Source organism: Antechinus flavipes, chromosome 4 (genome assembly GCF_016432865.1).
Source record: "Antechinus flavipes isolate AdamAnt ecotype Samford, QLD, Australia chromosome 4, AdamAnt_v2, whole genome shotgun sequence".
NCBI lineage: Eukaryota > Metazoa > Chordata > Mammalia > Dasyuromorphia > Dasyuridae > Antechinus > Antechinus flavipes.
Window position 1 is genome coordinate 104,533,195 of NC_067401.1, and position 25,276 is coordinate 104,558,470.

Below are 25,276 nucleotides of genomic sequence, written 5' to 3' on the forward strand. Positions count from 1 at the left end.
TTATTTTTCAAGTTACTCCTCAAAAGAATACTAAAGTGTTTAACCAAATGTTCCTTTGACCTTTAAGCAGCTATCAGTAAGAGCTCTTGGCACTATACTAGAAAGTCTGAGGGGAACAGGGTTAAAAAGTACATGCATTTTATCTTCAGGCAGGTCAAGCTTTTGCCCTTTCATCTCCAACTACTGGCTCCTTCCTATTTGCTTGCAAGCATGCCCATGTCTCCCTACTCCTTTAAAAAAAATACTTTTCTTTTAGTCTCCCACCATCAACTGCTAAACTTTGAAAAATGATGATTATGTCTAATGCCTCTTCTCTCTTATTGTTCACCTTCTCATTTTTATAAAATATTCAAGCTCCAATTACTCTTTGGAAATTGTCCTTTTTTCAAAGATCTTATAAATAACACATTTCATGTGTTTTTTTAGTCTTTTACCTCCTTGAACTGAACTCAGTCTTCAAATTGAACTCTGCAACATATAATGTTATTGATTATTTCTATAACACTAAAATTTCCTTCTACTGAGTATTTTCTCTTCAACTGATTAAAAAAAACAAACACTTTCTTAGATGTCCTCTTGCTTTACTAAATGTTCCTTATCCCCTTCAGTAACTTTTCTTGTTATTTTTCACTATATAATATGGGTATTCTAAGATTCTGTGCTTGGTCCTCTTCTGTCCCTATACTTTTCCCATTTGATGACCTCATTCATTACCACTTAGTCGAAAATGACTCCCAAGTCTTCATCTGCTTGCCTTGAATAGAGGCTACTTTAGCAAGAGTATTTCTCAAACTCACTTCTAAAGAGTTCAAAATTAGAAAAAGTTAACAAAGTTTATGAAGAAAGTGATTTCATTATAAACTAATTCTTATGTCTTATTTTGTTCCATCTCATAGGACGACTGGCACCACCAAAAATTACTAGGAATTCCATAATCTCTAAGAACAACATCTGTAATATTACTCTGACATGCTTTGTAGAGGAGGGAGGAGAAGCTGTGAAGTACCAGTGGACCCCTCTGGAAGAACAAGCTATTGAGTCCAATGGGAAATCCAGTCTTTTCATCTCCCGAATATCTGAGGATGCTCACATAAATTTTACCTGTATAGTCACAAACCCAGTCAGCAACAATTCTGAATCCATACTTATTCATCTCTGTGCAGGTAATTATCTGTCCTTGTCTTTCTAAAATCTCAGCAACTATAACAAGGAGGCTTAAAGAGCTCTGGTCTTCAAAGAAACAGAATCCATTTAAAATATAATAGAAAGAGAGCCCATATCCAATAGAGCTTACAGACGCTTTTCAATTCACTTTAATTCAATGAAATAATCATTTATTACTACCTACTATGGGATGAGCATGCTGCTATATACAAGGAACTAAAACAAAGACTTTGTCCTTATGAAACTTACAATGTTAAAAAAAAGGGACAGGAAATCAACACAACTCTAAAAATAGCACATGTAAAAATGCAAAACAAAGCATCATAGTACCAAATTTCAATGAAGGTTATATACACTTGAAGGATTTGACATTTGAACAGGATTGTCAGAGATGGCTAAATTTCAATTAATGATTGTAATAATTAACATTTATATAGTGCTTTAGATTTTGCCAAGTGTTTTACAATCTTTCATTTGTATCTCACAACCCTAAGAAGTAGGCATTTTGAGTATTTTTAATCATGTTTTTCATGGGAGAGGAAATGAAGCCTCAGAGAATTTCACAGTCACATAGCTAGCAAACAATTGATCACCAGTAAAAAAAATTTGTTAAGCATTCTACTATGTGAAAAACACTGGAATAGGCAGAGGATAGAAAAACAAAATGAAATAATCTCTGACTTCAAGTTTATATTCTACCTAAAGGATTCCAAAAGGATATAAAAAACGTGAGTAAATGGAAGTAAACAATGTAGATTGGGGTAAAAGTGCAAACTACTGGGGAGATCTAAAAAGGTCTGTTGTATATATGATGGCATCAAAGTTGATCCTTGAGGGGAACTAAGGATTCTAAAAGGCAAGAGGTAGGAATGAATGCATTTTAAGCTCAAGGACCGTCTTTGCAAAAGCACAGAGGCGGCAATTGGGGCTTCACCATTTAAGACTAGACTAGAATATAGTACGTGAAAGAAAGAAATGTGAAATAAACTTGGAAAATAAAACTAGCTAAAGCCCAAAGTTAAAGTCTAAGAATTTTGTAAGATATTCCAGAAACAATAGGAAAGATTTTTAAATGAGAGAATTATATAATTAATTTACTAGCTCTGTCAGAACTGATCAAAAGACAGAATGGAAAAAGGGGGATGAAATAGGATGTTATCACAGTGGTCTAAGTGAAAGGTCATGAGGGCTAGTACTGGTATGGTAATTCTTTGTGTGGATAGAAGAAGGTGTGGAGATATAATATACAATACTTAGTGACCAATCCTATATGGGTTATGAGAAAGAAGAAAAAATTCAGGACAACATTCCCAATGCTCTCAATAGACATAATGGAAATTTGTGAGAAGGATGGGTTTAGGGGTTTAGGTGAAAGTAGGAAGGAAAATAAAGACAATTTTTAAACTTGTTGAATTTTAATTTTAATCACCCAGGTGAAAAAGGCAATTGAGGAGGAGAATCACCTGTATAAAGATGACATCACCAAAGAGAGTATAGAGAGAGAAGAAAAGATGTCCCAGGCCATAATACTCATGTCTAATAAATAACCAGTAGTTATATAGTGATTTGATTTTTACAAAGCATTTACATATGTTAACTGATTTGACAGTCATAACCCTGGGAAGAAGATACTGTTAACTCCATTTTAGAGAAGAGAAAATTGAAACAGGTTTAGTGACTTGTTCAGGGTCATATAGCTAGCCAGTGTTTGAGATAGCATTCCAGCTGAGACCTTTCTGAAGCTAAATCCTGGGTTTTATCTATTGTGCTACTTAGTTGTTGGAGGTGAGGAGTGGGTGCGAAAAGGTGGTAGTGACAGTAAAAAAAGAGAGAGAGAGAGAGAGAGAAAAGGTATTAAGCATGGATGGTGATCTTGCCAAGGATACTGAGAAGGAATAATATCAGAAAAAGATCCAGAAATCCCAAAAACCCAGCAAAGGGAGCATCTAGGAATACTTGACAGTCATCAGTGTCAGACTTTGCACATTGTTCGAGAAGGAAGAAGATTGAGATAATACCATGGAATTTAGAAATTAAGCTATTGTTAGTAACTTTAGTTAGAATGGTTTTTGTTGGCAGACACCAGATTCCAATAAATTTAGTGAGTGAATGGTAAGGAAGTAGCGCTGACTCTTTCTTGGTATTTATGAAAGAGAAGATATAGGATAATTTTTGAAAAAAATGATAGAATCAAATGCAATTTTATAATTATGGGGAAGATCTGAATATGTCTGTAGGCAGCAGACAAGATCTCAAAAAAATAATAAAAATTTAAAAGGGCAAGGATGATGGAAAAGTCCAGCTGCTGTTGGAGGGGGCTAGAGGTCTTCAGGGGGATCAAGGGCACAAGGAGAAGGGCTGGATTTGGCAAACAGAAGTATCACTTCTTTTAAGATTAGATCAAAGGAAGAGAAAATAAGGGAATGATTCTGTAAACCCCCAGATCTATATATCTGGCCTTACTCTCTCCCACTTCAATCTCACATCAATAACTGCCCATTGGATTATTTAATAATGGATGTCTTCTAGACACCTCAAACTCAACAGAGAACCCAATATGGTTCTCTCCATATCACCATTCTTGTGAACATTTCCAGTTCTCACCATGATCCTACAAGATCTCATCAGTTCCCATGGATTTAATTACCATCTCTATGCTGGTGATTCTCAAATTGACCGCTTCTGCCTCAGTTTCTCTGCTGGCATCTAATCTTGCATGTCCATCTATATATTTCAGGGATCTCAAATTAGCTGTTTAGTAGATCTCATAAATTCAAATTGTCCAAAGAGATTATGAAAAAGAGTTTGTTAACAAATAGAACAAGACTTTCAGAGACCAAAGTAAAAGGAAAGAACAGAAAAAAATTGGGATTTAGAAGGCACGCAAAGTAAAAATAAATTGGGAGCTAGGAGCAGATAAAAGTAGCAGAGAACATGAATTTTATCATATTTTGACTATGAAACACAGGTTTTTGAAGGAGGACGGAGTTCAATTGTCACAGGAAGATAGATTGTTCAACCTTTCCTAATAAATAACAATACAGGTTTAGGTGTACATTTGTTTTGGGCAAGGTAGCAGGATGAGGAGGTTCCAACAACTTCATAAGGAGATGCCTGGTGTTACCTAGGTTAGATGGAGGCAGAGTTTGAATCCACTTCTTAATTCTAGAACCAGCATGCTATTCACTGTATTATGCTACCTCTCAAGAAGAGGAAAAAGGACATTCTAGGAGGAGTATGAAGGACAATGTTCCATCAGGCAGAGATGAAATGAAACCATAGTTCAAAGTATGAGCAAAATCATGAAGGCAAATGAGTCTTACTCATTAGGCAATAGGGAGCCAAAGAACATTTTTGAGACAACAAGTTATACAACTAAATCTTTGCATGAAGATTCCCAGTCTGTAATACAGATTTCCAGGAGAGTAAAACCTCAATCTGTTTTATAGACCATACTCCTAATCACTTTGGAAAGGGTTTTTCTTGGACGCTGGGCAGATGTGGCTCTGGCAGGAACCCAGGATTCAACTGAGTCCACTCACCTCTTGAGTCTGTCCAGTGAGGAATCTGATCAAAACAAAGCCAAACTCAGCCGAAGATCTCACCACTCTTGGCCAGATTGCCTTTCAGGTACTTTTGATCCTTCCTGCTGCGTACTCGTGTCTGTCTTGGTAAAGCTGGTTCTCTTCAGTTTGGCTGGAGTGGGTTTTTACCTATGGCCCAAGATAAAACAAGGTAGGATTTTCTGGGAGACGATGCAAAAAAACATACCTTTTCTGGGTTGGAATTCTGATTTCCTTGAGGTCTTAATTTTGAGGAGGAGAAGGAAGAGGAATCTTTAGTACATCCCCTCACCCATCTCCCCTTCCTTCTCAATCATCTCCCTAACATTACTATATTATAATATGCATTGTGTATTTGTATAACATTTTATAATTTTCAAATCTCTTTTACACAGCTGGAAAGCTCTTACTAATTGCCAAGTCAAAGAATCAGAGTGTCTGAATTGAAAGCAATAGCAGATTAGGGAGCCAATTTATACCTGAATGAAAATGACAGTATATACCTTCCCAGAGGTTATCTGGCTTCTGCTTGAAGATTTCCAGAGAGATGAAGCCTGTGATCTTTCTAGACAGATCATTTCACGTCTGAATTCTCCTAATTAGTAGCAAGTTGTTGTTTTTCCTTACAAGGAGATTAAATCTGTTTCTATGCAATTTCTACTCATTCATTCCTATTAGTTCCATCCTATGGGACCAGAGTAGATCTAATCATTCTTGTGCATGACATTATCTAAAATAATTCAGGACAATTACCATATTCTTTCAAAGACTTCTCTTTTCAACCCATCTTCATACGACATGATCCTGAAATCCTTTCCCATCCTGATCTCCCTCTATGTGCACTCTAAGCATTCTTTTTTTCTTGATAATAGATTATTTTCCCAAATTCATGAAAGGACAGTTTTTAACATTCATTTTTATAATATTTTGCATTCCAATTTTTTCTCTTCCTCTCTTACCCCCCCCCCCCCCCGTCTAAGACAAGTAGTAATCTTATATAGGTTACACATGTATAAAACTTTTAACCATATTTCCATATTTGTCATGTTGTGGAAGAAAAATCAGACTAAAATAGATAAAAACAAGAGAAAGCAAACAAACAAAAATGGTTTAAAAAATACTATGCTTTGATTCACATTCCATGTTTATAATTCTCTGATGTAAATGGCATTTTCCATTCCAAGTTTATTGAATTATTTTGGTATGCTGTGTTACTGAGAAGATCTATTATAGTAGATCATCCCATAATCTTGCTGTTACTGTGCACAATGTGCTCCTGATTCTATTCACTTCAACATCAGTTCATGTAAGTCTTTTTGAAATCAGCCTGCTCATCATTTCTTATAGAACATTAATATTCAATTACATTTCTATTATCATAACTCATTCATCCATTCCCTGTTTGATGGGCATCCCCTCAATTTCCAGTTTCTTGCCACTATAAAAAGAGCTATTATAAACATTTTTGCACATATCAGTCTTTTTTCCTCTTATATGATCTCTTTGAGATATAATTCTAGTAATGAGATTGTTGGATTAAAGGTTTGCAGAGTTTGGGCATATTTTCAAATTGTTCTCCAGAGTGGCTGGATCATTTCACAGCTCTCCCATGAATGTATTAGTGTTTCCCCGCATCATCTCTAATATTTATCATTGTCTTTTCCTGTCATCTTAGGCAATCAGAGAGGTGTGAATGGTACTTAGAGTTGTCTTAATTTGCATTTTTCTAATCAAAAATGATTTAGAGCATACTTTCCTGTGATTATAAATGGTATTAATTCTTCATCTGAAAATTATCTGTTCATTTCCCTTGACCATTTATCAATTGATTCCTGCATATTTTTAACCCATTAATCTATTTCCTAAAATGAGGTGCCCAGAACTGAACACAACAATACAGATTTGGCCTGATTAAGACAGAGTACAAAGATATAAACATATAAATATAGTTCTACATTACAGATCTATGGACATATACACACATCTAAATGTAGTATAGATATTATGTCCATGTCTATACAATATACTGCATATGCATATATGTATATACACATACAGATATACATGTTTATATATTATATAAATATACATATGTAATATGTATTAACATGTATATATACACATAGGATGAAGTACAGATATATACAAATATACATATATTGACGTAGCTATGCTCTATTATAATATGTATCCTAATATGCCATTATAATATACATTTGTAAATAGGTATTTCAACATATCGTTGTATTTTTTATCTGTATAAATATACATGGATATAAGAAATAGATATAGATTAGGCAACTGGCAGAAAAATTGACAGAGAACTATGCATGGAGTTAGGAAAACTTTGTTCAAATCTGACCTCAAACACTTGTTTGCTATATGAGCCTGGGTAAATCACTTAATGTCTCTATTTGCTGCAGTTTTCTTAACTATAAAAGAAGGAAAATAACAGCACTTTTCTCACAAGGGTTGTTGTGAGAATCAAAAGACATATTTGTTAAGTGCTTAGCACAGCACTTATCACATAAGTATTCTATAAATGCTTATTCCCTTCCCTCACTTCTTTAGATGGATATAGATATAGACACAGATGTATATATAGATAATATAGATACAGCAGTATGGAGATAAATTTATATATATATATATATATGTATGTGTGTATATACATATACATATGTATATACACACATACATACATATATATAAAATTCATATTCACATACAATAAATATCTGTATATACACACACTATACATGTAGTATCCTGGACACTATGCTTCTCAGTTCAAAAGAGTATCCCATTACTTTTTGCAGTTGATATTACACTGTTAATTCATATTGAATTTACAATTCACTAAAATCTAAAGATGTTTCTCAGACAAATTGTTATTTAATCTCCTGCTCTCCATCTTTTACTCTTGGAACTTTTTTTTTTTTATCCAAGTATGAGATTTTACAGTTTTCACTTTTGAATTTCATTTTATTAGCTTAAGTCCAAGTCCAATATTCTACCCTGGCTAGAACTTTTTTTTCTTTTTTGCTGAGGCAATTGGGGTTGAATGATCTGCTCAGGGTCAAGAAGCTTCTTTTTCCAATTTGTCTTAGCTATGAACCCCCCCATTAGTCATTTCTGTTCTGTCTTTTTGCAAAATATGCCTTGAATACCACTGCCTTTTCTCTTCTATTATCATAGGGATGGGGAGGAGGGGGGAATAAGATTTTTCTAAGTATCATTATATAGTAGGCACTGTGCTAAGTGTTTTACAAATATTACTTCACTGTGGGGATGATTGTGATCCCCACAAAAACCCCATGAGATACATGCTATTATTATCTCCATTTTTGTTGTTGAGTAAACTGCGGCAGATAGAGGTTATCTGAATTGTCCAGAGTCATACAACTATTAAGTGTTTGAGGCCAGATTTAAATCCAGGTATTTCATACTCCCAGGATAGGAATTTTTTTATTAAACAAATAATTTTCCCCTTATTAAGGAGACTCAAAATGAGAAAATCCAAAGAAATTGACCTCAGTTTTGCTGTGGAACAAAGAAAAGCAGTTAGAGCTCAGGTCCTGTGTCCCTTCACCTTAGGTCCCTCAGGAGGTTCAGTGCCAGATCCAGTCTGTTTTTCCCAGGAGGACCTGAGTTCAAGTCCAGCCTCAGATATCTTCTAGTTATGTGACCCTGGTTGCTATGAGCCAGAACTTGAAACAAGGTGTTAACTCACTAGAGTTGATAAAAAACAATGCTTAGGAAATTGGTTCACACATTAGAGCTCACACCTTTAAGAGAATTTAAACATTAAAGCTCACCCATTAGAGTTCACAAGTTTAGGAGATTCACAAGTCAGAAACCCACAATCCCACTCTCTCAGAGGATGAGTCAACCTTTGGGTTTACACCTTTAAGAAATCATATATAAGAAGCTCTCAGTCTCAGCAAGAGTCAGTTGGAGATATTGGGAGTCAGAAGTCAGTGGGAGAGAGAGTCGAAGAGATTGAAAGCCAGAAGTCAGTCAGTTGAGGGGATTGAGAAGCCAGGAGTCAGAGTTGAGCTAGAGGCAGAAGTTGGCAGATGTAAAAGACTAGCAGTGAGAGCTCTCAGAATCAAAGAAAGCTAACTGGGCTATTTTGGAAGAGACAATAAAAGATTGGATTTTAACTCCTGGCTGCATTTGAGGTGATTATTTCTCTGAACTGAAACAAAGGCTGCCTCCAGAAATCTCCCCAAGAAACCTGCTCCCAGAGAGAATGATCATATATTATACAAAAGAAGAGAACACTACACCTGTCACACTTAAAACTTAACTTCTGTTTGCCTTGGAATCATTAAGATGATTCAGTAGATAGAATGATGGGTCTGAAGTCAAGAAGACCTGAGTTCAAAGTAAGCCTCAAAAACTTAGGTGCATTACCCTGGGCAAGTCACTTAAGTCTCAAATCATTCAGTTTCTTCAACTGTAAAATGATCTGGAGAAGGAAATGGCAAACCTCTAGTATCTTTGCCAAAAATTTCCAAGTCATGTCACAAAGAATCAGACACAAAGAATCAAAATGACTGAATAACGACCACAATTTCTGATTTCAGGTCCAGTACTCAATTGTTTCTGTTACTCTAGCTCCCTCTGTGTCATCCACTACTTTCTTCTTTAGTTCAAATATAGATGAGTTTTTTTGTTGTTGTTAATACCTTTCTTTCCTGTCTCTTAATCTTTAATACCCCTAACATGATCTTTGCAGGACCATTTCTTTGCATTTAACTTCCATTGCTTTCATCTCTTTTTTTTTTTATCTGAGCTGCATCCCTGTGCATCCACAACTTCTCTTTTTCCTCCTCAAAAAATTATTTTTCTTTGTAAATTCAAAATTTATCCTATCACTCTTGAAATCATTCTCCATATAAACTTTTTAAAAGCTATACAATATTAACTATCCTTTCTCTACATCTGTTTTCCAAAAATCTAGGATTCATGTCAGGCTGTACCAACATGTTTTACTCTCACAAATTCTAAGATGAAATACAATAATAATTTCTCCTCATAATTTTGTTGTTGTCATAATTTCTATTTCAGTAATCAATTTCTCCTTGTTGATGAAAACCAGGCACAAAATAGAAATTGCTCATTATTTGTCCCCTTCCTCTTTGAAGGGTGGAATGATCATTAAGGCAAGCCAAAAAAAGTTTTGGCTGTTTTGCTTTGGGAAGAAAAAAAAGAGATTAAGAGCATTCATGTTTTTCATCACTCAGCTATTATGCTTCCTCCAGTGATGAAGATGGAATAAGCTAACTCAGGACATAATCTTTCTTGCTGGAGGTCTACAAGAAAAGGCTGAATGAACACTTTTCAAGGAGTGGAGATCAGGGTTAGAGAAATCAGTCTCTGAAATTTCTTCCAAGTCTGAGATGCCATGATTTTGTGAGACACAAAAGTAATGCACAAAACAAAGACTATTCATTTTGAAATTTGAGAACTGTAAGTCTAACTTTGAGGGAAGAGAAACAAAAATATTCCTTCCTATCTAAATAAATCTTTCCTGCATTGATCCTTTTTTTGTCTGTTGCTCTCTGGAGAGCTAAAGGACTTTTGAGAGGAAGGAGTCAGATTTCGTATAACCAAGATAGTTGAAAATAAAAATCAAACAATTCGAAGATATTATCAGAGAGAAAACTCTCAAGATTGAATTTACACCATTGTGTCTGAAGTCTTGTTACACAAGTTATAGCCATTAGGTCAAATTTGTAATATGTGCTGATATATGGAATCTCACATGCATCACAATAGCTGTTCAACCTCACTTGGTGCCTGTTAGCCTTGGAAAAAAGTGAGGAGAAATACTTTTTTAAAAGAAGATAATCCTCGGGGCAGAGGGCTTCCTGAAAATCTGAGCACTCTGTTCAGAAAGAATATGACTCTGCAGAGATGGCAATAAACTCAACCAAACAAGGCAAAAATCTCTTCACTGGATCTTCAAATCTCAACTCAAGAGGTATAGGGCTACATTGTGCCAAGCTGGATCAAGCATCAACTGTGGCAGGGTGAGGAAAGACGTATGGGATAGTGAAAAGAACACTGGACAAAGGGAAAAACACATTTATTCAGCATTTACTATATGCCAAGATTGATAAGCCTTGTACAAATCTCATTTGATCTTCACAAGTGTGGGAGGTAGATTCAATTACTGCTACATTTTACAATTGAGGAAACTGAGAAAGATGGTGATTAAGTGATATATCCAAGTCACCCAGCTAGTGACTGAAGTCAGATTTGAATTTGAGTGTTCCTAATTTTAAGCTCAGTATCCTATCCACAGTACCATCTAGCTGCTTCTGGACAAAGGATAGGAATGCACAGAACTGCCTCTAACAAGTTGTGTTACTTTGGACAAGTGATTGTCCCTTTGGGGAAAATCTGAGCTATAATGTAGGAAGACATTGGACTAGATTATTTCTGAGGTCATTTCCAGTTTCTATTGTTCTATGACTATATGCATTTGATATCTTTCAGAAGTTTCCTCACCATGACAAGCAAGAAATGGTCCTTCTTCTCAGAAGACTTGGATCAGGAAGATATGAATCTCTGAACATGGATCAGTTTTGTGATGTCCTGGAAAAAGGGGGGGCTGAAATTTATTCTAATTCTACTTTTATGAAAAAGAATATTGTACTAAATGAGGACCAAAAATTCAAAGAAATCTCTAAGGCTCTTTGTCTGTGCCTAGACTTGACTAGATAGTTGTCATAGAATGGTCTAATATGAAGCCATCTCAGCAATCTCAGAACGGGAAATAACTTCGTTGAGCTCATCTATTTCAGTCTATGTGAGGAGAGGAATCCCCTCAACAACAAACCCAAGAAGTAATCATTCAGTCTTTGCTTAATTGTTGATGAGAGGAGAACCCAGTATATCTATTACACTTTTGAATGGTACTAATTGTTAGGAAACATGATCTTGCTTTAAGTGAAAAATGTGCTTAACTTTCAGCCATCAACTTAGTACTGCCATAACCAAGTAGAACAGATTTAATCATACATCCACATTATGGCTCTTTAGATACTTAAGACTGGAATACTTTATGTCCTGCTGCTTAGAAGTAATTCTGGATTGATGGAGAAAATGACTCAAAATCACATGCCTGAAAGGCAAATTTAAAAGCTTTAGAAAGGGAATTCTTCATTTCTCTTCCAATATGGAACTCTCTTCAAAAAGAAACCCATGAAAAGAGAGAAAAGATTTAAGAAAGCAGCAGACAGGTAGAAAAGCTTAGAATTCAATATATTCCAGATATTCAACTAGCCTCCCTAAAGATTTCAAAGAATTTCTCCTACATTGAGACTGGGGTGCCACTTAATTGGGTTGACTATTGGATCTTAATGAGTCAATTTTCTCTGTGTACTAGCTTATATGTATGGCTTCTCCAATTTCTATTTGCTATCTGCTTGACTAAATGGGTTTACTTACTGTTTTACTGTTTGTGAATTAGGGATTGATTACTTGTAAAGAATCAAGCCTGAGGGTATAAACTTGAGATCACCCTTTTCCCCTTTCATGGACAGTGACCAAGAAATTGTCTTTAACTTAAAAATCAAGCCTTTGACCAGAAATATTTAGGAAGGCAGATAAATATAATTCTCATCTGGTATATAGTATGCTATTTTAAATTGCTAAGTGGCCAGATTTGTGGCCCCTTCACCTGCTCCCTTGAAGCTTAAATCAAATCCTCTTTTTTATGAACATACATATCTTATCTAAACATATTTATCTTTACATTTTAAAATAAATATCATCCCTCCCCTTCCAAATTTTATCGTCCTTACTTTTTTGTGTCAAGAGGAAAATATTAAAGCTATAGGATTAGAAGTTGTACAGTAAAATAAATGTTTCATGGAATCTTGGGTACAAAATTATTTTTACAGACTGAACTAGTGCCTATAACCTATATTGCTTCATTCCAGAGGATGTTGAGAGAAAGAAGGAAACAGAGACCTGAAAGTGGTAGGGGAAAATTAGTTTTAAAACCTAACTCCAGGATTAAAATGGAGATTTTTTTTAAAAAATAAAATGGGTTATGTGTTGGCAGGTTTGACAGAGCTGAAATTACCCTTTGGTATATCTTTTTGATTCAGTTTTCAGTTTGATTTAGCCCTAGTATATTCAGAAATGGATGGGGAATAGTTTCTGATTTTAGCAAGTAAATACTTGTTATAAATAAAGTTCTTTTTAATTAATTTTATGGTCTGCAAATATTTCATAGTGTTCCAATCTGAAACCTGAATTATTAGATTGTGCCATCAGGCAAATCAACAATCTTGTTATTCTCGAAGTTAAATGGGGGAAGACTGACAAAGAAAAAATGGAAGTTTTGAGATAACCATATACTAGATTATAGCATTCTTTGACCTTTTATATTTTAACTATATAAAGTACCATCTTAAGAGATCAGAAAGGCCCTAGCACTATAAAAGAATGTGACAAGGATAAAACAAAAACAATAAATAAATTTAATTTTATATAGCACTATAAGGTTTGGGGAAAAGTACTTTATAATATCTAGGATCCTTTAATTCATTCTTAGTGACAATTTTAGAAAAGGTTGAGCATAAGGAAACTGAAAATAAATTGTTTTTGTATGTTCAAAGATCAATATTTAAATATTTTAGAAATTTAAGGACTGTATCTTGAAAGTGGAGAGTCAAATAATAGACTTAGTAACAAGTTAGGTGAAAAGTATCATGCTTTTGGTGGTGAAGATCAATAGATTTCATGTAGAAAGCATGGTTTCTGGCTCTGGGATCTCTCTGAAGAATTTTATTAGGGCTATAAAAGAAAAGAATGAGAGTCAAAATGAAGATGCAAAGTGGGAACCATTGAAAGTAGTAAGAAAGCCTTGATCTTATCTCAGAGTAAGATTTCTTCCCCAAAGGGGTCAGAGGTTAGATGGTCATCACCAAGAAACTTGTGAAGTAGCAAAAGTTCATATTAGAAACTAATGAATCTTTAGAACAATAGTTAATGGTGATCCAAGCTCATGGGGCAATTCAGATTCACTTTCACAAAGTCAATGAAATGAATTTGAAGCTCTGACTGAGAATTTTTGTTTTTCTCTTTTTTGGTTACTAGGTTACCACATATACACACACAAATTGAATTCATAGGGTTACATGCTATTTAGATCTGGAAGGGGCCTTAGACTACTCTACTCATTTTGCAGATGAAGAAACTGAGATAGAGAGAATACAAGAACTACACAGTCTACAACAATAAGTATCAGAGGTATCATTTGAATTTAGGAGTGCCTTAATTATTTCAGTACATCATGTCTTTCTGTTTGCCCATAGAGTTAGTTCCCTCATGGAAGTCAGTGAGGGAAGAAATAGAAATATATTCAGTAGGATAGTTTGGTGACTCTGATTTATAATATTTCCATATTTTTTTAACTCCCTACCACCAGTCTTTTTTAGGATCCCACCTTTTATTCAGAGTGCCACATATGTGGTGTCAGGCTTTAGCTTTCAGCCTTACCTATCACTTACACTAAGCTGGACTTTTACAGAAGAGATGAGTTTAAAGAATCCCTTGAATATCTGAGAAATAACCAGATCTAGGTAAAATCTTTGAAATGCCAGCACAAGAGACAAAAGAGACCTAGAAAGATCAATTTATCCCTTCTTCAAAGGATAAACGATTACCAAGTATTTATGGCCTAAGTGGAGGGAGAAGAGAGAATTGTCCCTTTATAATCCCACTTTTCTCAAGGGTCAAAGAGAGAAAAAAAGATCAACTCAGAATCTAGGTGTGGTTTTGTTTTGTGATTTTGAAAGAGCAAATAAAAGAGAAGAGAAATATAATGTAGAATAAATGAGGAAGAAAATGAAGGAACTATTTCTACCAATGGAGACACATCTGAAAAATGTGTACAAAGATGAGAGTGGGAGGAGTTAAACATCACATGAATCCTATCTAAACCTTAAAAAGGAAGGTTCAAGGATAAATACATTGAGAAAGATGGAGACAAAGAGAAACAAAGACAGAGAGAAAGAGACACACACAGAGAGACAGAGATCCAGAAATAGGGAGAGTGAGAAAGAAAGAAAGGAAGAGGAGACAGAGACAGAGACAGAGATGCAGGGAAGGGAAGGAAAGAGGGAAGAGAGAGACAGAGACAGACACAGAGAGAGAGATAGAAAGAGGGAAGAAGGGAGGATGGGAGTAGAGTACATTAAAGTACATTAAAGTAAATAAGTAGTAAAATAGATAAATAATAAAATAGTAAATAAATAATAAAGTAGAAATACATTAAAGTAAAAAAGGAAATATGTAGAGACAGGCAGAGGAAGGAACAAGGAAGATTTTTTATGACCATCTGTATGATACTCATTTTCAGTTCTTTGGAGATCGTTGTGTTCCATGTCTTAGAGCAATTTGACACCAGTAGAATATTGGTATTAGAAAGATCAATTTTTGTTTCTGGGGAAAATTAAGTGTCATTAAAAGAACTTAGTAATTTCCTAGAGGTACTCCAGCCTTTTTTCATTTTCTTGTTTAATTCTGTGTCCATTCCACTGTCCGTTTGTATTGACTGTACTTGACATATTCTGATGAATAAACCCTATTGATTATCCATCCAAATATATGCAAAAATTTGGGCAATAGTTATTCTTCAGTCATTTGTTTTCTCTTGAATAGATGGTTAATCCATACTTTTTTGAATGATTTCAGATCCCTTCCTGGAGGCTCCAAAATGATTCAAAGATTGAAGCAATAAGCACAATGTCATCAGCAAACAAGCATCTAGAAGACTCCATTTACCATGCTACTACTACTACAATTACTAATACTAATAATAAGCATTTATATGGTGCTTTAAGTTTTGAAAACATATTATATGTTATTTCATTTGATTCTCACAACAATTCTGTATGCTAAGTACTAATTTACTCCCTTTTTTCAGCTGAAGAAACTGAGACTGAAACACTCAAGTTAAACTGCCCATGGTTACACAGCTAGTCCTAAGGTAGAACTCATACTCCAACTCCAAATCCCATTTTCTGTATACCATATTACAACTAGTTTATTCTTCTTCAACTTCATGTTAGTGAAATTATATGATATTACACATCATTAATACTTGTGGATGAGAGTATTTTGTTGTTTGTCCTTCATTCTCAAAAAGGGCCATGACATTAGGGAGGTGATGCTATGACATGGAAGTGAAGTGATTTAAGTGAGGAAGGCTATGAAGATCAATTGCCTCACTTTCCCTTCCTCTGCCAACTGGATCCAGTGGTCAGATACAAATCAGGAGGACTAGAGATGGCACTGGATGCAATGGGAGACCTTAGCCTTTTTAAGCGAACGTCTTCAACAAGTCTCAGTTTTGATTGCGGCTGCATCCATTCAGTGATTGAGGGTAAGCAGCAATTGAGGCAAAGAATCCACTCTTTTACCTAGTCAAAAAAAAAAAAAAAAGCCTAAATAAATAGATAAATTCCACACAAATCAAAGGACCAGTAAAAGCACTTGAAAGATAAAAGGCAAGCATGAAAAAGTCTTAAATTGGGCAACTAAAATAAAACTAAAATAATAGTTTGGCGCTGAAGTAGAGACAAACCCATCTCATCACAATCATAGATATAAAATGTAAAATAAAATGAAAAAAAATGAATGGGTTCAAGTGTATCTTTACCTTATGCTTCCTTTGTAATTTCCTTTGGTTAGGTTCTTTATTATCTCTTGCCTGGGCTATTGTAGAAGTCTCTTAATTGGTCTTCCAGTTTCCAGTCTAAGAACCTGATATGATCAGAGGATTGTTGCTGGGAAGATTACTTGCTCAGCCATGTGAAGAAGAATGGATAAGAAGATAAAGGAATTTAGAAAGATGAAATGTTATCAAAACAAAGGAAGCAGAGCCAGAAGAATAGTATATATGATTATTATCAGTGAATAAAAGAATAATTATTAAGTGTGCTCAGAATTACTTTGCTTGATTAGCTTTCTTCAGGTTTTCTTTAAAACCTTATTATTTACTATTACTTCTCTCTGATTTATCAGGGGATGCTACTCATAATCTTCCATTATATTTTTTGGTTAAGATTTTACAGGGACTCAGAGCCAAGATGGTGGATTAAAGGCAGAAACTTGTCCAACTTCTTCCCCAAACTGCTCCAAATTCTTTTAAATAATGATCCTAAACAATTTTTAGAGCATCAGGACACCCAAGAAGAAGGAGTAGAACATTTTCCAACTGATGGCAACTTAGAAGCTCAGCAGGAAAGGTCTGTGACACCAAGATGAAATCCAAAATGCAGCCCCGGATCCGAATCCAGTCCTGGCCCAGCCCCTGCCCAGCCTCTGCCCAGCCCCTGCCAGGCCCGACCTCTGAATCAGCAGCAGATCTGGGGGCTTCCAGACCTCTCATCCCAGAGATATCAAAGAGGAACTAGATGGTCAGCAGAAAAGATCTGTGGAAACAGTAGGAGCCCAGCATGCAATCCCAGAGCAGATTGGGCCTGGCTCCAACCCTAGTCCAGACCCCAATGTCAGTGGGCAGAACTTCTAAGTCAGCAGTAGTGCTGGAGGCTTCTGGATCTCTCAGCCCAGAGACATCAGGAAGGACTCAGAAGGTCAGTGAAGAAGGTCTGGTGGGAGTCTGGTGTGAGGTCCCATCACAGTCCTGGTCAGCAGAGCCCCAGCCCAGGCCAGCACACTAGATCTTACAGTTAGAGTAGGGAGAACACACCTAACAGCTCCAGGGCAGAAAGGAGTGCTTGTGTTCAGATACCTAGAAGGATTTCTGACAACAGCTGCACAAAACCCCTGAACCTTGGGACAATGCACCCTTCACTCTGGAAACAGAGCCCTACTTTAACAAAGAGTTAAAAGCTGAGTAATAAGCTAGGTAAATGAGCAGAAAAAAATTTTCTGACCATTAAAAGTTATTATAGTGACAAGGAAGATAAAAACACACACTTAGAAGATGGTAACAAAATCAAAGCTCCTACATCCAAAGCCGCCAAGAAAATTAAGAACTGGGCTCAGATCATGGAAAAGGTCCAAAGGGAACTTTAAAAATCAAGTAAGAGAGCTAGAGGAAAAATTAGGGAAAGAATTGAGAATGGTGCAAAAGGAAATACAAAAAGTTAATGAAGAGAAGAATGCTCTAAAAAGCAAAACTGGTCACTTGGGAAAGGAGCTACAAAAGGAAATAATCCCTTAAAATTAGGGAAATAATTCCTTTATTATAAAATAATATAGGAAAATAATCCCTTAAAAATTAGAATTGAGCAAATAGAAGCTAATAAATTTGTGAGAAATCAAGATACAATAAAGTAAAACCAAAAAATGAAAAATAGGAAAAATGTGAAATATTTCATTGGAAAAACAATTGACCTGGATAATAGATCCAGGAGAGATAATTTCAAAATTATTACTCTACCTGAAAGTCAAGATCAAAAAAAGAGCCTAGATATCATCTTTCAAGAAATTATCAAGGAAAACTGTCCTGATATTGTAGAACCAGAGGGTAAAATAGAAATAGAAAGAATCTATCCATCACTTCCTGAAGGAGATCTCAGAAAATTCCCAGGAATATTATAGCCAAATTCCAGCCAAGGAGAAAATATTGCAAGAATCCAGAAAGAAACAATTCGAGTATAATGGAACCACAGTCAGGATAACACACGATTTAACAGCTTCTACATTAAAGGACTGGAGGGCTCAGGATATGATAATCTAGGAAGCAATGGAACTAGAATTGCAACCAAAAATCACCTACCCAGAAAAACTTTTATATAATCCTTCAGAGGAAAAGATGGTCATTCAATGAAATAGAGGATTTTCAAGTATTTCAAGTATAGTGATGAAAAGACCAAAGCTGAATGGAAAATTTGATTTTCAAACACAGGACTCTGGAGAAGCATAAGGTGCTAATCAGGAAAGTGATATCATTAGGGACTTAATAAGGTTTATTTGGTTACATTCCAACACAGGAGGATGATACTTGTAACTCATTAGAACTTTTTCATTATTATGGCAGTTAGAAGGAGTATATATAGACAGAGGGCCATGAGTGTGAGTTGAATATGAAGGAATAATATCTTTTTTTAATAATAATGAAATTAAGGGATGAGGGAAGCATGTACTGGAAGGAAGGGAAAGGGAGAAGTGGAATGGTGCAAATTATTTACCATTAAAAAAGAGGTTAGAAAAAGCTTTTGCAGTAGAGAGGAAGAGGGAAAGGAAAGGGAAAGTAAGTGAACCTTATCCTTATCAAAATTGGGTCAAATAAGAAATAACATACAATCTCAATAGGGGTATAGAAATCTATCATACACATGCAGGAAAATAGGAAGGGAATTGGATATGGGAAGAGGGAGAAGGTGATAAAAGAGAGAACATATTGGGAGAGGAAGTGGTCAGTAGCAAAACACTTTTGAGAAGGGACAGATTGAAAGAGAGAGAATAAATTAGGGAAAATGCAATTAGCAATAGTAATTATAAAAAAAAAATTTCGAATTCTATGATAAAGTCTCATTTCTCAAAGACAGAGGGAATTGAGTTAAATTTATAAAAAGTAAGAGTCATGCCCCAATTGATAAATGATCAAAAGATATACTCTGTGCTCAAAGGGCAGCAAATTTATGTGTATACTTTGACATAACACTACTAGTAGGCATGAATACCAAAAGAAATTTGTAAAAAAAAAAAAAAAAAGGGGGGGGGGAAAGAAAATATGTACCAAAAAATATTCATAGCAGCTTTCTTCTCAGGACAAAGAAAATTAGAAATTGAGGAGATGCCCAAAAATTGTGGAATGGCATAATAAACTGTAGTATGTGTTTGTGATGGAATATTATGATTCTCTGAGAAATGATGAGCAGGATACCCCCACTGAAACAAAAACCTGGAAAATCCTCCATTAACAAAGTGAAATATACTGTATACAAAGTAATAGCAACGTCTAGGCTATAAATAACTTTGTTATTCTCAGTAGAAAAATCATTCACAACTACTCTGAAGGACTTATGATAAAAGCCTATCCATATCCAAAGAAAGAACTGATTGTGCCAGAATACAAACTGAAGCATTCTCTATTTCTATCTCTCCCTTTCTTTTTTCTTTTACAACTTGATGCCTATGGAAATGGCTTGCATAACTTCAAATTGTGATTTCTTAATTGTGGGTATGTATGGAGCAGCTAGGTGGTGCAGTGGATAGAGCACCAGCCCTTAAATCAGGAGGACCTGAGTTCAAATCTAACCTCAAATACTTAACACTTCCTAGATGTGTGACCCTGTGCAAGTCACTTAACTTGAATTGCCTCTTCAAAAATGAAAATAAAAAAACAAATTGTGAGTGTGAATAAAGGAAAAAGCCTAGAACTTAAAAACAGATATAAAAATAACTATTTTGAATGTAATTGGGTAAAAATTTTAAATTAATTAATTGATTGACTTTTAAAAAGATTTTACAAGCAAGTTTATAATTTGAACCATTGTTGCATTTGGCTGCCATTTATAACAAATTGATAATGATTAAAAGTTAAGTGTTTAACACATAATAGATTTTTTCTCATTAATTATATTTCTCATTAATAAAATTGCATATTAGATATCATTAATAAGGGTGAATGGAAATATAAAGGGATTTACAATGATGCAAAGTTATTCCAAAATCAGAAGATAGGATATGTAATTATCATCACTAAATACAAAGAACAATTCTATGTGATCTTTGACAAGTCACTTCACTTTGTGAGCCTCAATTCCTCCTCTACAAAATGGTGAATCTCTAAAGTCCTTCCAAGTTCTAAATCAATGGCAAATGAAGACCTAATACCATCTACTACTTTGAAGAAGATAGTCTTGAAATTTATTTCTATTCAAAATTCTGTTGGCTTCAGTTGGTCTGATTTCTCAATGTTCAAGAGAAATTAGATTTATTCTCCATGGCTCCAAGAAATAGAACTAATATCAGTACATGGATGTTGCTAATTAATTTAAAAAAAAAAAAGACCCGTTTACCATTATGCTTGTGCAAAAAATTAACACGCCGCCTCAATAGGTGGTGTATTCCTCATTATTAATGGTATTCTTGCAGAGATATGATGACTACTTATCAGAGACATTAAGGGAAAAAAAGTGGTAAAGGACCTAAAACATGTTCTGAATTTCTAGTTAGAGAATGTTGGTTCAAATCCCTGGGCAGTTACTTACTAAATGACTTCAAAGAATTAACTTCATCAGTTTGGGCCTATTCCCTAATGCATCATTAGTCAAAGATCTCTTATTTTTCTTTTTCCTAGGGTTCTAGCAGCTCTCTTACTATAGTTCTAGTGCAATGCTACTATTGGGGAAGCAGTAAAACGTCATAGAACTTAAAGAAAAAAAAAAAAAAAAGGAAGGGAAACAGAAAAACTACAACTCATTTAATACTGTCACTATTGCCTGTCAGGGATTAAGAGCTGAAAGAACATGGTCCAACTCTGCCTCTGGTTCTTGGCCTCTTTCTCTTTATGGGTAAGTTCTGGCTGTTGCTAATCCCTTTTTATTATATATCTACCAGCTATCTGCTTTGAGGAAATATTATTGAGACATTGTGGGTGGTTTAGGGCTGAGATGGATATTTCCTTTCTGTTCGTACTTTTAAACGATCATGCTCACCCCTGTTTTCTGTCTCTATTGAAATCCTAAGAAATGAGCTAGCTAAAAGCATGGCCATCAGAAGAAAATGCAAACATCAAACCTGGCTACTCTAATGTTTTCTACTTTGAAGAATATACTGTTGAAATTTATTCTATTCCTAATTCATTAAGCCTCAATGGGCATCTGATCCCTCAATTACAAAATGAAAGGGATCTTCTATGAATATATAGTTCCAAGAAATAGTCCTTGGACATTCTAATTTGATTCTTACAAGTCCTCCAAAGGAGGCAAAACTTATTTTTACACATTTAAAAAAATAGCTGAGGCTCACAGGGATTAAATAACTTCCTTTTAAATTTCAAAGCTAGTAAAGTCGGAATGAAAAAGCATCAGAGCCCCTAAATATATTTCACACAGTGGTTGTATAGTCAATGTTTGCTGTTTTGAATTGAACTGAAAATTTAATTTCCCATCTGGTTTCACTGTACTCATCTGGTTTTAAAGTTCCTACTTTAAACTATACTCAAAAGCTGTCATGCATTCATAAACTAGTGAGATGAGACTGTATTTTATGCTGGAAATAATACTAAATTTTGATTCAAAGGACCTGGATTGCTCTGCCACTTAGGATGTTCCTTTGGAACATCATTTCACTTAGGTATAAAATGGAAAATGTACTCCATGACTTCTAAGGTCCCTTTTAACTTTAAATTCCTAGCCTTTGAGAAATGAGTTTGGAGTAATCTAATTTATTTTTAGATACACAACTATTAATACATTAAAATGAATAATGGAGAACTGAGTGTAATAGGTGAAATGCAGGTAATAATAACAATCCCCCCAATTTTTTCTAATTCTTTAAGCTTTGCTTACATGATATAAAGAGAGACTTAAAGAGATGAAGGGACCTTCCCACAACACAAGGCAAATAAGCAGCAAAGTCAGAAGTCCAAGCTGGTGACCCTCTCTACATGTAGTAGTTGTGGTCAACATTATCCTCATCATTATCATCACTATTATTGAGCACATGGCACTGTTTTGGGTATTGTGCAAAGAAAACTGTACAGACTAAGTCTCTGGCCTCAGTTGCTTCAAACTAACTAGAAAGAAGGAAAACTTCCCAGGACTCTTTGGACAGCAGAGATATGTCACTGTCACTGTGAAAGATTCATCCTATGGATGGTTCATATTTAAGGTGATTGGTGATGCTTTTAAATTTTAATCTTCAGTATCTATTAGAAACTCTAGCAATAGATTAGAACAAACCAGGTCAGGAACAGCTGGATTTCGTAAAAATGTAGGGCCAATGTGCCTAGAGTTCATTAATCCATCTGAAGATTTAAATTACACTCCCATTTATAATGAATCTCTTCTCTCTGAGGAAAATTCAAGCAATCAAGAGCATCTCAAGAAGTCCATACTAAAAATTTAGAAAGGTGCAATAAGAGGTTAGGTTGCACTATGGATAGTTCTTTGACAGCTCCTCATCCACCTCTGACTTACACTGAGTGTGTCCACTTGACTGTCCCAGGCACACTTCTCTCCTCTCTGTAATCTCTCCCTTAAATGATCTCCTCTATTACCATGAATGCTGTTATCACCTCTATGGCTTTCTTTATTTATAACCACCAATAGCTCTACAATTCTCATAGTCTCATGTTTCTAAAAGCCTACTGAAAACCCAAGCTGATTGTATTAAAATGAATTTATCCACTTCTTTTTTTCCTGCCCAAAGGGGATGGGCAATTTTTTTTCTTAACTTCTCTATTTTGTTATTTTCACAACTATATTCTCAGTTACTTAATCTCATAACCACAGAATCATTTTTTAACTTTTCCCTTTCCCTCACCCCCATACCTAATCAATTCTGAAGTCCTGTCAATTCTCGTATATTGGGAGCAAGATGGGGAGGATCCATAGAAGATATGCTAGTCATGGAGCCAGAGGAATAAGCAATAAATATGTTTTTCTCCCCACTGATTTGTGTTAAAATGTCAAGAGATCTAGAGGAAAGCCTCTAGCACATAGTATCAATCATCTCCAAGGGTTTTATGAAAGGGAAATGACCAAAGTTACCTAGGATGAGAAGGTAGGAAATGGTTATAATATACACCATTTTAGGGATGAGATCACAGAGGGATCACAGTACAGACATAATATTTTCCCCTTTGGTCCTCTTCCTTTCGCTCACACATTGTCACCACTTTAGTTCAATCTCTAATCTCTTCTTACTTAAATTATTGGGATAGTTTTCTGATTGGCTTTCCATGCATCCACCATTTATCTTCTCTAAACCGTCCTTTAAATATCCCCCCAAAAATTATGAGAAGAATGATCATTTAATCTGTCTTCTCTATAGGCTTTTCATGCTCCTCTTATAGCTCCACTATTAGTTTTCCCCAAAATTCCATCATAGATCCTTTTCTCTTCTTTTTCTACATATTCTCCCTAGCTGATCTCATATTCTTCAAATATGCCTTTATGAAGATGACTTACAAGGATCTTTCTTTACTCCAACTTCTCTTCAGAGACTGGTTTATTTTAATTCAACAAGCATTTATTGTCTCTCTATCTCTAAATAGTAGCTAGATACTTCCACTTGGATGTCCTGCCTGAAATTTAAATGCGAATTTAAAAAACTAGTATGTCAGCTTTCATTCTACCTCCTATCCCTCTTTCCTTCCTAACTATTCTTTTTCTGGAAATGGTTTACCCTTTTCCAATAATTTTGTTGCTATTTTTTTTTTTACCATCTACCCATCTCCTCTCTCTTTGTATCTATGTCTTTGTCTCTGTGTGTGCATCTTTCTTTTTCCTCTTTTCTTCCCTTTCATTCCTCTCTTTTCCTTTACTCTATCTGCATCTTTCTTTTTCCTCTTTCCTTCCCTTTCATTCCTCTCTTTTCCTTTACTCTATCTGCATCTTTCCCTTGTTGTTCTTTCTTTTATTTCCCATACTTAGCCTTTATATTTAATGTCATGGAGGGAAATTGGGGAAATATCTCATAGTGTTATCACCTTCAGAGGTAGTCCTAGGCTGGATAGACAAAATGATCTAATCAAAGATGCTATTTAATAATATTGTTTGTCTGATGCTTCATGGTTTTCATACAAATTATCCCCATATTTTTTTTGCAAATCTGTTAAGTGAACAAAGCAAGGATTATTATAAACTGAGACATTTCCAAGTTCACATAGGTAGTAAATGACAGAGCCATGACTAAGATGCTGAACTTTTCATTAATTTGGTAGTCTTGCTCACATAAAAAAGACTTAATGTCATATATATGCTATTTGCTATAAGGCATCTAAAAGAGTAGGCTCTTTGTCACCCAGTGATCTCAGACAAGACTGCTCTTATGATTAAGACTCTGAGGAATGGAAATAAGAGGTTGGGTACAGTGGAAATTTGAGAGGGTGATTTAGGTGAGTGGGAAACAGGTTTCTTTGAAAAGAAAGGTCAGAAATGAGCTGTTTGCTCATTTTCATGGTATTTTCATGATATATGACATTTTCATGATAAACTAGCAGTAATAGACTAAAAGAACTATGAACATTTAATTTTAACTAACTTGGGCTACATAATTCTAGAAATCTCACCTAAAACTGATATAGCTTCACAAATTTATACATTCAAAACTTCAAAAGAATAAATAATGCCATTTAAAAATAGATTATTCAAAACTACAGAAAAAATCTGGATTCATATGATGCTTTTGATATCTAAAACATCATATAATCCATAGAACATAAATTCCTTAAGATCAAGGACTGTGCTCCATTTTGTCTTTGAATGCCAAAGGAAATATTGTCACAGGAATCAGGAAGATCTGGGTTCAAGTGTCACCTCTGACACATGCCAGCTGTGTGATCATGGGCAAGTTACTTAACATCTCAGTACCCC

At 35.0% G+C, this 25,276-nt stretch overlaps 1 protein-coding gene across 1 annotated transcript in view; it reads left to right on the forward strand.

The window, feature by feature from the left end:
• The window catches only part of LOC127561290 (SLAM family member 5-like), a 66,163-nt gene that overhangs the window by 11,305 nt on the left and 29,582 nt on the right, over positions 1 to 25,276 (forward strand). The window contains exons 3-4 of the mRNA XM_051996575.1: positions 897 to 1,163; positions 4,783 to 4,899. Coding sequence (XP_051852535.1) covers positions 897 to 1,163; positions 4,783 to 4,899 — 384 coding nt within the window. The remainder of the gene's footprint in view (positions 1 to 896; positions 1,164 to 4,782; positions 4,900 to 25,276) is intronic.